Source organism: Myotis myotis, unplaced genomic scaffold (assembly GCF_014108235.1).
Source record: "Myotis myotis isolate mMyoMyo1 unplaced genomic scaffold, mMyoMyo1.p scaffold_m19_p_1, whole genome shotgun sequence".
NCBI lineage: Eukaryota > Metazoa > Chordata > Mammalia > Chiroptera > Vespertilionidae > Myotis > Myotis myotis.
In genome coordinates, this window is record NW_023416313.1 from 158,529,027 (window position 1) to 158,541,792 (window position 12,766).

Here is a 12,766-nt window from a genome sequence, read left to right on the forward strand (position 1 = left end):
TTATATATATAATTAATTGTACCAAATAGAATTTATCCCTATGCTTTGAAACTCACATCTTAGAAAAATAACAAGATAATTACTGGTGATTAATGGGCATTTGGTGACTTCTGATCCTGGTATTCTTTGTCTTAATATCTTATTTTTACAAGTGGTTTAATCTTTCTTCAACTTAGTTTATAGTATAGATTTATTAAATGTGGATACTTTTCCTGGAAATTTTCCCCATGCACAGGATTAAAGAAAAGTATTTTGAAATCCCTTGGGGTAAGAATATATATATATATATATATATATATATATATCTATATTTTTTTTTTTTTTTTTTTTTCCTTCATGAAAGCTGAGCAGGAACAGTGGTGATAGTTATGCCTTTAGTTTCATCACATCTATCTTACTGAAAAATAAGTGTCCTAATTAAGTCCACAAGAAGACATATTTGGCTTTTAACAGAAGTGGATCTTTTTGGTTCATTTCTGTTAGCATTGACTCTCTGTCACCATCAGATTTCAAATACTTTGAGAGATTTAAGGACTGTTAGTCTCAGAGATAATGTTTTGTTTTTTTCATGGGTACATGAGGTTTGGGTGACTCATATCGCCTCCCTTTGTTTTTGTCACTCCCACGCCCACCTGAGAGAAGGCTGTTGGTTTTGACGGAAGCATCCAGACTGCTGGGTGTTGAGGTTCTGGGTTCTCCCTGAGCAATTGTGGGCAGTTGCAGAGACAGAAAACAAGGCCCAGACATCATCTAGCCCCACTGAGTCACCCCAGAGGGATTCTATTAATATTCTCCGTCCTCTCGGTGTTAGAGAACATAGGACCAGAGAAGGCCTGATTCTGAGGCTCTCTCTGTTTCAGGTCTGTTTGAAATCCATGGAGCAGCCGTTGTCCCCACTGTGACTGTGATAGCCCCAGAGAAGCTGTCAGCCAGCACTAAGCGGCGATATGAGACTCAGGTGCGTTAGTGTCCAAGGCTGTCTAAGGTGAGCTACAAAGGAAGGAAACAGGAAAGGAGAATAAGAGAGTGTTCTGGAAATATTTTCCTTCTCACTTCCCTAACTTGGTGGCTTCTGGAAGTTGCATCAACAGCCATCTCTCTGGCACCAAGATTTTGCCACATCCATCCTCCAAAGAGGCGTCAGTGTGGACTGTGGGCCCCTAGAAGCAGCTGTCAGAATTATTGGATCTACACAAAAGCTTTCTCATCTGGCTCTAATGGCAGATGGAGTTGGGGGGGGGGGGGGTGGTGTTTTTTTTTTTTAAATATATTTTTATTTATTTCAGAGAGGAAAGGAGATAGATAGAAACAGCAATGATGAGAGATAATCATTGATTGGCTGCCTAAATGGAGTTTGTTTTTGCTTTAAATAACAAAGCAGAAGAGATCTATCCCAAGACTTGAGGCAAAAATATCTTTACATATATTTTGGTATCTATTATCTGCCTGATTCTGTGCTAAGTGTCATGTAAAACAAAAGACATAGGACATGGCCCCACTCCTCAAAGAGTTTGTAACCTTAGAAGCATATGCATTTTATGCTTGGAGAACAATACATGTGAATAAGTAACAGAATGCTGAATGAAATATCTATAATAATAAAAGCATAATATGCTACTTAGACCGGACATCCTTACAGAGGAAGTCAGGGCTGCAGCCTGTGATCAAGGCAGCCGCCATGGCTACGAGGGAGGGATCCAGGCAGCCACCACGGCTGCAAAGGCCTACTCCTGCACGAATTTTGTGCATCGGGCCTCTAGTATTTAATACGAGTGTTAGAGTGTATTACAGACACACGGGAGAGACAGAGGTCAGTGTTTGCTTCAGAGATGGTCCCTGAGGGATTGAAAGGGGCAAGGAGAACAGGTTAGGGTTTTCCAATTGGGAGGGACGGAAGGAAAGGCGGCATGGACAGTGCTAATGAGCACGGTCAGGATGCCAGCCTCAATTGGGAAGAAGTGAGTGTTGGAGAGCAGTCATTTTTTAGAAATGTAATTAGATTGAAATACAGAAGATCAGGTTACCTCATTTTTGTAAGCTCTCCTGGCTATTTCTCAGGATGTTGGGTGGAAACTAATTTTTCACATCTTTCTACCGTATTTCAGTTTCATGTTCTCGTTGCTACCACCTTCCCCTTTTTCCAAATTTAGCTTAATACTGAAATCTCCCTGCTTCCACATGAGTTTCACCACACTGAGCTTTTTACTAGGTGTCATCTCAAAATTATAAAGAAATAAGCAACTTTCATGGGTTTATTAAACAAATTATAGATAGGCTACAAAGTCTCATTTCCCGATATCATAATGGGATACACATACATCTTTCTGAGGCGGATTAAGTGCAAATTCTAGGCCTAGGTTTGTCACCTGTGATTGTTTCCTGGAATAGGACATACAATGGCAAGAAAGATGGCTTGGTTTGACAGGTTCTGAATTCTGACATGTTTTCTTTTAGGTACAAACCCGACTTCAGACCTCCCTTGCCAACTTACATCAGAAAAGCAGTGAAATTGAAATTTTGGCTGTAAGTTGCTTTCTTTAACCTTTTGAGGATGGCGTCTGTCCACACTGTCGAAGTAGTTTCCTCAAAGGTCAGGCTTTTTTGCTCGGTGTCAGCAGTATTGGCGTACAAGCCTGTTATCACTGATGTGAATCTCGTGTAATCTAAACAACTGGGGAGAACAATTGAAGGTTTTGTGTTTGTTTCTCCTACTTCCTTCCTCTGAAGTGAAAATGGAAATCATTTTTCTAAATGTTTCAGGCCTTTGCCTCACTAAGCCTACACTGAGTGAGGGTAGCAGTGTCAAACCTCTGGAGTGCGTGCAGTGTGTGGGACTAGGAGTATCCTTTCACCAGGGCTGAGGCTTGCCGTGCGTGGTGCATTAAGTCTGCTCTATAGCACAATAGCATCCCGGACTCTGCCAGCCACTTCATGTTGCTCCGTCCACAGTGGCACCGTCATCACACGTCAGTATGTGCTGCCAGGGGTTCTCTGACAGATGATGTACATTTTTGTGTATTGACAGGTGGATCTACCCAAAGAAACAATCTTACAGTGTTTATCATTAGAGGTAAGCAAAACAAACTCTTCTGCATTGTGGTTTTTAAAATCCCAAAGCTTTGCCAAAAACAAAAACAAAAACAAAACCACTGAAAATGGTATTTTCTTAGTGATGTTAGGTATTTTTTGTCAGTTCCAGGAATTTGGAAACTTGTTCCTTTATGTGACATATATATTACTAAATCAGATTTTAAAAGAATCAGGCTTTTCTGGTGACTTTCTTTTAAATTTCAGAGATTATTTAACAAATAACTAGTGCTTTTATTGAGTATCAGGCTCTGGCAGGCCTTGTCCTAAGCATTTTACAAATCTTAAACTCATTTAATCATAACAAACCCAAGAGAGAGGTACTATTGTTATCACCATTTTATAGGGAACAGAAGTAAAGAGGTTAAATATCTTACTCAAGGTCACCCAACTAGTAAGTAGTAGAGCCAGTATTTGAACCTAGGTAAAGTAGTGGAGTCAGTGTTCTTAACCACTGCTAGTATACATGTCATACCTTCATTCCAACTAGGGAAGCTCATTTATAGAACTAGAAGTGTATGGAAGATCTTTCTGTAAAAATTTAATTTAGGTACTTTTTTATGTGTCTCCCCCCCCACACACAAGTACGTACCCTAATTATCAAATAACCAAATAACTTGTTAAATTTTGAATAGTTAAACCTTTGCTATTAAGAATGCTTAACTGCCGAAACCGGTTTGGCTCAGTGGATAGAGCGTCGGCCTGCGGACTGAAAGGTCCCAGGTTCGATTCCGGTCAAGGGCATGTACCAGGGTTGCGGGCACATCCCCAGTACTAGATGTGCAGGAGGCAGCTGATCGATGTTTCTCTCTCATCAATGTTTCTAACTCTCTATCTCTCTCCCTTCCTCTCTGTAAAAAATCAATAAAAATATATTTTAAAAAAAGAAAAGAATGCTTAACTATAATCATAGGTATAGGTGATTTTTGCAACATCATATCAAAGAATACTTTGTCTAGCCCTAACCGGTTTGGCTCAGTAGATAGAGCGTCCGCCTGTGGACTCAAGGGTCCCAGGTTCGATTCCAGCCAAGGGTATGTACCTTGGTTGCAGGCACATACCCAGTAGGGAGTGTGCAGGAGGCAACTGATTAATGTTTCTAACTCTCTATTCCTCTTCCTTCCTCTCTGTAAAAAATCAATACAATATATTTTTTTTTTAAAAAGAATACTTTGTCTATCCAGATTAAATCAGATGAAAAATGAACTTTGCCCCAAAACTAATGCTTCCTACTGTATTTCCTGTTGTTGTATTCTTTTTTTTTTTTTTAATATATTTTATTGATTCTTTACAGAGAGGAAGGGAGAGAGAGAGTTAGAAACATCGATGAGAGAGAAACATCGATCAGCTGCCTCCTGCACATCTCCTACCGGGGATGTCCCCGCAACCCAGGTACATGCCCTTGACCGGAATCGAACCTGGGACCTTTCAGTCTGCAAGCCGACGCTCTATCCACTGAGCCAAACCGGTTTCGGCAGTTGTTGTATTCTAAGTAAGCATATACCACTACACTGGCAGTGTATTATCTTATGGTCCATTCAGATGGATGCACATCAGAGGTGGTATGTCCATATTACAAAAAATAGACAGTAGGCAGCAATAACTGGTCTAAAGTCAGATCAGCACACACGGTGCTGCTGTATTGTTAACCAGATCTAATAAGGTGATCTGCTGTAAAGAAAACTGATGCTTCAAGGAGGAACCCCAGCAGTTTGCCCAGCAGTTCCAGTATTGCCCTATAATGATTTCTTCAGTATAACTAAAGGGGGGAATGGCATTGGACTTTCATTAGTGACCCAGAAAAATGCCACTTAATAAACCCTAGTACCTGTTGTTAAGTCTCACTTATGTTTTCTAGTGGGATGCTGATGAACAGGCATTTAACACAACTGTGAAGCAGCTGCTGTCACGCCTGCCAAAGCAAAGATACCTGAAAGTAGTCTGTGATGAAATTTATAACATCAAAGTAGGAAAAAAGTAAGTTATCACTTAGGCACCGCAGATTTCAAAATGGGTTAAAACTCGAGGAGGGGTTTTTAAGTGACATAGTTTATTGTCTAGAGGTTTGATGACTGATAAGCTGTTATTGTTAGAACTGCAACTCAGGACTGAACCACAGTCATGATCTTGTCAACCACAAAACCGAAGTCTCAGAAGTAACTATCCCAATTATAAATTTTAATCACCCAGGTAACTCCTAGAACTATCTATCTATATATATAAAAGCCTAAACAACCTTTACGACAAAATGACCAGAATGACTGGTTGATGGGTTGCTATGATGCACACTGACCACTTGCAGATGCTCAACGCAGGAACTGCTCCCTGGTGGTCAGTGCACTCCCACAGCGGGAACACTGCTCAGCCAGAAACCCGGCTCAGAGCTGGCGAGCAGCAGCAGCAGCAGTGGTAGCCTCTCCTGCTCCACGGCGGCAAGGCAATACCGAGCAGCAGCAGCAGCAGTAATGGTGGCAGTAAGTGCAGCAGGGCCTAGATGAGCTGCGCCCGACCCCGGCTGGGGCTTCTCCCCAGCCACCTGCTGTTTCAACACTGCTACATCCCCCGAGGGTCCCAGATTTCAGGAGGATGCAGGCCAGGCTGAGGGACCCCACCCATGCACAAATCTGTGCACAGGCCTCTAGTGTTTAAATAGAAAAACAGCTGTGACTACTTTGCTTTATGTCCTCATGTCAGAAGCCAGCAGTTCACATTCTCTTCCGTTTAAAAGGCAATGACAAAGTCTGTGAAGCGAATGGTGGTCTCCTTGTGTAGGACCTTATACTGCAGACCCTTACCAGTCACAGCTTTTGTAAAACTTGTGCAATGTTTTAGTGCCTAGCCTTCCATCTTGTTTTTAATTGAACAAAACTCCTACAGTTAGGTGCTCTAAAAATAAATTTTTACTAAGCCTGTTCTCTATCCATTATACTGATCCTACTTTTTCCCTTCTTTTGCAGGGTGTCCGTGCTATTCCTGTATAGCTACAGAGATGACTACTACAGAATCTTATTTTAATCCTAGAGAACAGTCATTACATTGTTCAGACAGGAACTGTAAAATGTTGTACATTCATTGTAATTTTAAATTAACTTTACATTCTAAGAAGCTGTCACGCAAAGTGGAGCTTTATAAGTTTTTCATTTGTAATATATATATATAAATTTATCTTTTGCAATATAATAAATGCTTTCATATATTTCCTTTTTAATTGCAAATCTATTGACATGAAAGGTTTTGTGGAGCTAGAAGACAGGAAAACAGCCTTGTTCTTCCCTTAGCTCTAATGACTAACTCATGAAAATGTCCAAACTGAAGGGCATAAAGAAGTCAAATATCATTAACTTGTAATCTTTAGTCTTAATTTTGTAATATGCTTATCCTAAGGTGATTAAGCAAACTCTAATTTGACTATAAGAATTCATTCAAATTTGCTAAAGGAACTATGATAAAATTATATAGCCTGGCTGTGGTTGCATAATGGTTAGCATCCACCTATGCACCAAAGGATCTTGGGTTTCATACCCAGTCAAGAGCATATGCCCAGGTTGTGAGCTCCATCCCTGGTAGGGGCCATGCAGGAGGCAGTCAATCCATGTTGCACTCTCTTCGATGGTTCTCTCCCTTTCCCTTCCTCTCTCTGAAAAATCAATAAACTATTCTTAAAAAAAAAAAAAAAAAATTTATATAGCCAGTTGGGAAGAATACCCATGAGCTAACACAACTTTTTTTTTTTTATTTTATTGATTTTTTACAGAGAGGAAGGGAGAGAGATAGAGAGTTAGAAACATCGATGACAGAGAAACATCGATCAGCTGCCTCCTGCACATCTCCCACTGGGGATATGCCCGCAACCCAGGTACATGCCCTTGACCGGAACCGAACCCGGGACCTTTCAGTCCGCAGGCCGACGCTCTATCCACTGAGCCAAACCGGTTTCGGCGCTAACACAACTTTTAATAAAATTTTCAGGTTTCAATACCAATAACCTAGAAAATAGGGCTAAAGGCTATTCATAATCACATCATCCCAGAATCAGTCCTTACTGCCAGGAATTATTAATATGGGGAGAGAAACAGAATAAATAAGAGATAGTCAGTGCTGATAAATAGACAGGTTTAATGATGCATTGTTCTTCACACAGATGCCTACAGATTCTATAACTAAAATCCAGGAATACACAAGTAGGCAACACAGACCAATTAGCCAGATCTAAAATAAACTGGCTTCCTATAACTACCCTGTAAACATCACAGCTCTTCTTCCGTCCAAAACGAACATAATCTCACATGAAAACAGTTAATGTAGGGGAACCAGAAACCTAGTTTTGTGGCCAAAAGTAAAAACCGAAGGAAAAATAGCAATTTGGTGGTTAGTTGGTGAAAGCAGGGAATCTGGAGCCCTTCACTGTGCTGCTTTGCTCTTCTTACTCTTGCTCTTTTTGTCCCTCTTCTTCAGCCCGTCCATGTTTGCTCTCAGTAGGTTTGAATAAGCCTAAAAGACACGGAGCACGACCTTAGCGGGAAGAGTTACAAATTGGTGGGGCAGCTGCCCTGTTCCCTTAATGGCTTTAGTGTGGCCAAATCAGAAAGTCTACCTGATAAAGCAAATAATACCATGTGACACTTGTACCTGAAGGAAAGTGGTGTAAGTGGAAAACACATTTTAGCAGCTTCTGCAATGCTCATCCACTGTGAGTTGCACTTCTTTTTTTTTTTAAGCAAAAACATAAATATAGGCAACTTCTTGTTCAACTTCACTATTGGCAGAGCATATCTGAAGCCTAAGATGACAAAATCTAGCTTATAAAAACTTAAAAGGAAGACAGTATCAGTGTTGAAAGTAAAATTCATAGCCTGGCAGCTCTTAATCATAAACTACTGGTAACATATCATAGGAGAGCGGTGAACCTAAATATCAATGCTCACCCAGTGTTCAATGTTATGCTGACTTGCCCTGAGAAAGGGACATAGATAACAGCAGAAACTCACCATCTGAAACTTATTCACTTCTTTGGAGCTCACCTGGAAAAGAGGAGGGGAAAATGGTCACCCCTGGTATCCATACAGTAATCCCCTGCCTCACCCTAGATAAGAACTCAAAAGCCTCATGAAGACAGCATCCTAATCGCTAAAATATTCCTTCTCAATCTCAGAGGACATGATACACTAAAGGCTATTTTCCTAATTCACTCTCCTCTGCCTGGGAAGCAGCAAAGTTTGTGCTTTTTTCCACATGAGACTTGTGCCAAGATGGGAAAGAGGCAGAATTATGTTCCTAAAGAAGCTGTGCTCCTCACCTCTATTGAAATCTCTTACACGGATGGCATCGACTTTTCTCCCTGGGTGCTGAGATGTCAAAGGACTAAGTACTACTCTTTTTTGCAGGATACATTTAAACTACTCCCCATCTTATTTTAAACCTATCTTCCTTTAATTCAGGCCTATTTAAGCAAAATGCAAGCTACCACAAGAAATCCTACCTCTAAAAATTCTTTGGGTTTTCTTATTTCGTGATACCCAACTTTATTTTTTAAAACCCCATAGCTTTACTGTAAATGTCCTCGAGATAACTGGTAAAGGGAGGCAACAACTAATTATGATCTTCAGGCTCACGAATATCCTGTACTGATGTGACTGGAAAGGGAGGCCAGTCTGGTTCTGCCCCAGCAGAATAAAGTACAGGCATATCTCAAACATTGCGAGTTTGGTTCCAGACCACCACAGCAAAGCGATTATCACAACAAAGCAAGTCACAGCCTTTTTGCTGGTGGAGGGCCTTGCCTTAATTTGTAATAAACGCAACAACTGGCAGCATAATAAAGCAATGCGTAATAAAAGCGGTGTGTCTGTATTCATTCAGAACCCAGGGAGTCTCTTGGTACTTGAGAATATAAATTTAGTCCAGAGCGCTACTGTTCCCTTTCTAGCCATATTCAGCCTCCACCTTGAAAGGGAACACTAGTGCTCTGGACTAAATTTATACTCTATCTAAAGTACCAAGTCTACATATAGCTACATGCTTACTATGTGAACCACAAAGAAAAGGAATAATTAGCTTAAAAGCATCATCTGGTGAGAAGTTGGTCATGGAAAGCCCAGCACAGTAAGCTAAGGGCATAAGTAATCATATATTCACTGCTCCTTACAATGCTACTATGAGTAAGGACCAATATGCTAATTTTATTTCTACAAAACTTTCAGCAGAACAAGTGTTTGACTCCACCTTCATTTTAATTTTGCTCTTGAGTTTTCTATTACAAAGGTAATAAAAGAATGCCCTGATCGCACCCTGGCCAGGTGGCTCAGTTGGTTGGAGTGTCATCCTATACACCAAAAGGTTATGGTTTGATTCCCAGTCAGGGCACATACCTAGGCTGCAGGTTTGATCCCCAGTCGGGACACGAATGGGAGGTAACTGATCGATGTTTCTCTCTCCCTCTCTCAAATCAATAAAAACATCGTCGGGTGAGGATTTTTAAAAAGAGGAAAAAAAAATGCAGATCCCAAAACAGCTGGGGAGCTATACAATACCCTTCATTTAAAACAAAAACAGGCCCTGGACGGTGTAGCTCGGTTGGGCAATGTCTAGTGCACAGGCTCATCCCGAGTAGGGGTTGCGCTGGAGGCAGCCTTTCGATGTTGTGTTCTCCCTTCAATGTTTCTCTCTTCTCCCTTCCTCTGTAAAAATCAATAGACTATTCTTTAGAAGATAAAATAGCCCCAGCCGGTTTGGCTCAGTGGATACAGCGTCGGCCTGCGGACTGAAGGGGCCTGGGTTCGATTCCGGTCAAGGGCACATGCCCAGGTTTCAGTCCCGATCCCCAAAAGGGGGCGTACAGGACCAGACGATCAATGAGTCTCTCTCATCATTGATGTTTCTCTCTCTCTCTCTCCCTCTCCCTTCCTCTCTGAAATCAATGAAAAATAAATGTTTCCTTTAAAAATAAAATAAACAAAAACAAAACCTGGTTCAGATATGCCACCTGCTCAGTTAAGTTTAAGTCTTTAAACTCCAAAACTGCAGTGTTAGGCACCCGACTCACCACTGTGCTAATCTTCTTTTTCCCATCAGTGGCTCTTAACAGACACTTGTTGTCTGAGGGCTCGAAGCCCTCCACTGAGCCCTTCCTCGGAATGGGTTTAGTTCGGCCATCGTCTGCAAGGAAAACGCACCTGGTGACCACAGCCACAGGGTTGAGAGGCCGGCAGAGAGCTAACAGGCGGGGGAGGAACAGAGCGGGCCCCTCCTCCACCCGCACTGCTCTAGCTCTGCTGGCCACCGGATCCGCCACCAGCTCAGGTTTGGCCCAAACCTGGACAACGACTTGCTATCTCCACTCTCCGCGGTGGGGTTGGGGACCCCGACAAGGAGAAGAGCCATGGCGGCGGGCCCCGCCGTAACCGGGACCGGCTTCAGCTGCTAAGCGCTGCGGGCGCGCCCGCCACAGCCCCTGATAGTCGTTGGTCCCTCTGCCCTGAAGGTGCCCAGTACGCGGAGGAGGGGAGGAAGGGAAGGCGGGAATGCGTCGGGGGCTGACTCCGGTTCCCCGACACCGGGCACCCGGGCTGGGCACGCGGCCTCCCCGCCCCCTCCCGGCCCCGCCGGGCCGCGGGGCTGGCTGCTTACACTTCTTGAGGGTGATGAACACGCTGCCCGACAGCCGGCACTTCTGGAAGAGCCTGGTCAGCTCCGTCAGGAACTGCAACACAACACACCAGGCCCCGTCGGGCAGCCGCAGGTCCCGCCGCGTCACGCCCCACTCCCACCCGCCCAAGGCGACGGCGGCCCGAGCTAAGCCCGAGGGCACCCTCCCCGCCCGGCCCCCACTCACCTGCTCACTCTCCAGCAGCACCATCCCGGCTCCGCCGCCCCACTCAGGCCGCAGAAGACCCAAGCAATCGGGGCCGGAAGTTCCTGCCAGGCTGGGTGGGGACTTCCGCTTTTCGATGGCAACTCTATCCCACCAATCCCTGCCTCCGCCCTCTCCCCGCCCCTGCTGCCCGCGCCTGCGCTCTGGGACGCCCCCTCCAGCCCCCGCCCAGCCCCCGCCTTTGGGCCGCCGGGATTTCACTGGCGAGAAGTCCGCTCTCCCGGTTAGAGCCGAGGGAGGACCTACGGTTTCTACCTAACAGGGCAGTGCCTCGGTTTCCCCATCCTTACCATAAGGCAGTGGTTCTCAACCTCCCTAATGCCGCGGCCCTTAATACAGTTCCTCATGTTGTGGTGACACCCAACCATAAAATTATTTTCGTTGCTACTTCATAACTGTAGTTTTGCTACTGTTATGAATCGGAATGTAAATATCTGATATGCAGGATGTATTTTCATTGTTACAAACTGAACATAATTAAAGCATAGTGATTAATCACAAAAACAATATGTAATTATATATGTGTTTTCCGATGGTCTTAGGCGACCCCTGTGAAAGGGTCGTTCCGCGGCCCACAGGTTGAGAACCGCTGCCATCAGGATAATAGTGTCCACTTCACTGGTTGTGAAGAATAAGTGAATTTCTATTAAACACCTAGAACAGTGCCTGGCACAGAGAAAGTTCTGGATAATGTTGGCTGTTACTGTTATTTTCATTATCATTATTATTCTAAATTGCCATGGCAGGTCTCTGAACACCCCCTCTTCTCCGACCAGGCCGGGTGGCCCTAAAGGACCTTTAGCAAGAAGGACTGGAACCCGGCCTTGGTTTTACCTCTGGGTTCGATCAAGAGACCCGCGTCGGAGGCCCTGCGATGCCAGGAGCCAACCTGAGCCCTAGGCTTGAAGCCCTTGGCTTGAAGTCAGCACTCCACGTGCGGTGGGTTTTCGCTGAGCCTCCCAGGCCTGTACTCGGCACTGCTGCAGGAGTTGGGGATACAACAGAACAAGGCAAGCTACATTCCCCGCTTCCTGGAGCTTGGATTAAAAGAGTAGTGAAGAAACACACAATAGAACAAGTAAGAGGTGCAGCTTCAGATAATGGTAAGCGCTGCGGACACAAGTCAAGAGGGTGATACAGCCGAGAATCAGAGGGCACTCCTTAGGTTGGGTCAGGGGAATCCCCGGGAACCGAGCGGAATGGGGACAGAACGTCTCAGACAACGGGCAGTGGGTAGGACAAAGTCCCCACAGGGAAGCAGGTCGCCCTGTTTCCACAAGGCTGGGGTGGAGTGGGAATGGAGAGGGCATTCGGAAGGAGAGTGAAGGAGTGTGGAGAGCTTGGAGAGGTAGTCATGTAGGGCCTATGGCCATGGTAAGTTTGGATTTTGTTCCAGATACAAAGAGAAGTTTCTTGTTAAGCTTTAAACAGGATAGTGACCATCTAACTTACATTTTTAAAAGATCTCCCTTTCTGTGGTGTGGAGAATGTTAGCAGAGAGATAAGGCAGGAAACAGGGAGTCCTACTAGAGCAGTGGTTCTCAACCTTGGCTGCACATTAGAATCACCTGTGAATCTTTTTAAAAATCCTGATTTCTGGGCCTCATCCTCCGGAAATTCTGTTTCTTTGTTACTAATGTTGTGGTCCCACCCCATAACAAACAGAATTTCCGGAGGATGAGGCCCAGAAATCAGGATTTTAAAAAGGTTCACAGATGATTCTAATGTGCAGCCAAGGTTGAGAACCACTGCACTAGAGGACTGTATTAGCTTCCTTTACCACAAACTTAGATGCTTAAAACAACATGA

The 12,766-nt window shown here is 44.0% G+C and overlaps 2 protein-coding genes across 13 annotated transcripts in view; one reads left to right on the forward strand and one right to left on the reverse strand.

The window, feature by feature from the left end:
- Positions 1–6,288, forward strand: part of EIF2AK4 (eukaryotic translation initiation factor 2 alpha kinase 4) — a 100,885-nt gene extending 94,597 nt beyond the window's left edge. For 6 of the 10 annotated variants that reach the window (XM_036296970.1, XM_036296950.1, XM_036296960.1 and 3 more), the window contains 5 exons: positions 861–958; positions 2,455–2,523; positions 3,026–3,070; positions 4,946–5,064; positions 6,045–6,288. In XM_036296970.1, coding sequence (XP_036152863.1) covers positions 861–958; positions 2,455–2,523; positions 3,026–3,070; positions 4,946–5,064; positions 6,045–6,102 — 389 coding nt within the window. In that variant the 3' untranslated portion in view covers positions 6,103–6,288. Of the gene's footprint in view, positions 1–860; positions 986–2,454; positions 2,989–3,025; positions 3,071–4,945; positions 5,065–6,044 lie in introns of those variants that run through there. The other 4 variants (XR_004965712.1, XR_004965713.1, XM_036296977.1 and 1 more) reach the window with 4 other exon arrangements.
- An 895-nt stretch (positions 6,289–7,183) lies between these two features.
- Positions 7,184–11,051, reverse strand: SRP14 (signal recognition particle 14). 3 transcript variants are annotated; one of them, XR_004965714.1, is made up of 6 exons: positions 10,919–11,051; positions 10,714–10,786; positions 10,130–10,242; positions 8,013–8,108; positions 7,747–7,867; positions 7,184–7,578 (listed from the first exon to the last, which is right to left on the reverse strand). XR_004965714.1 is itself a non-coding variant. In XM_036296992.1 (5 exons), the coding sequence occupies exons 1-5, from the start codon at positions 10,940–10,942 to the stop codon at positions 7,489–7,491; spliced, it is 333 nt and encodes a 110-aa protein (XP_036152885.1). In that variant the 5' UTR covers positions 10,943–11,051; the 3' UTR covers positions 7,184–7,488. The 3 variants fall into 3 exon arrangements, 1 of the variants encoding a protein (XP_036152885.1); XR_004965715.1 differs by having other exon boundaries at positions 7,747–7,956; positions 7,988–8,108; XM_036296992.1 differs by lacking the exon at positions 7,747–7,867 and having other exon boundaries at positions 8,076–8,108.
- Between the last annotated feature and the right edge of the window lie 1,715 nt (positions 11,052–12,766).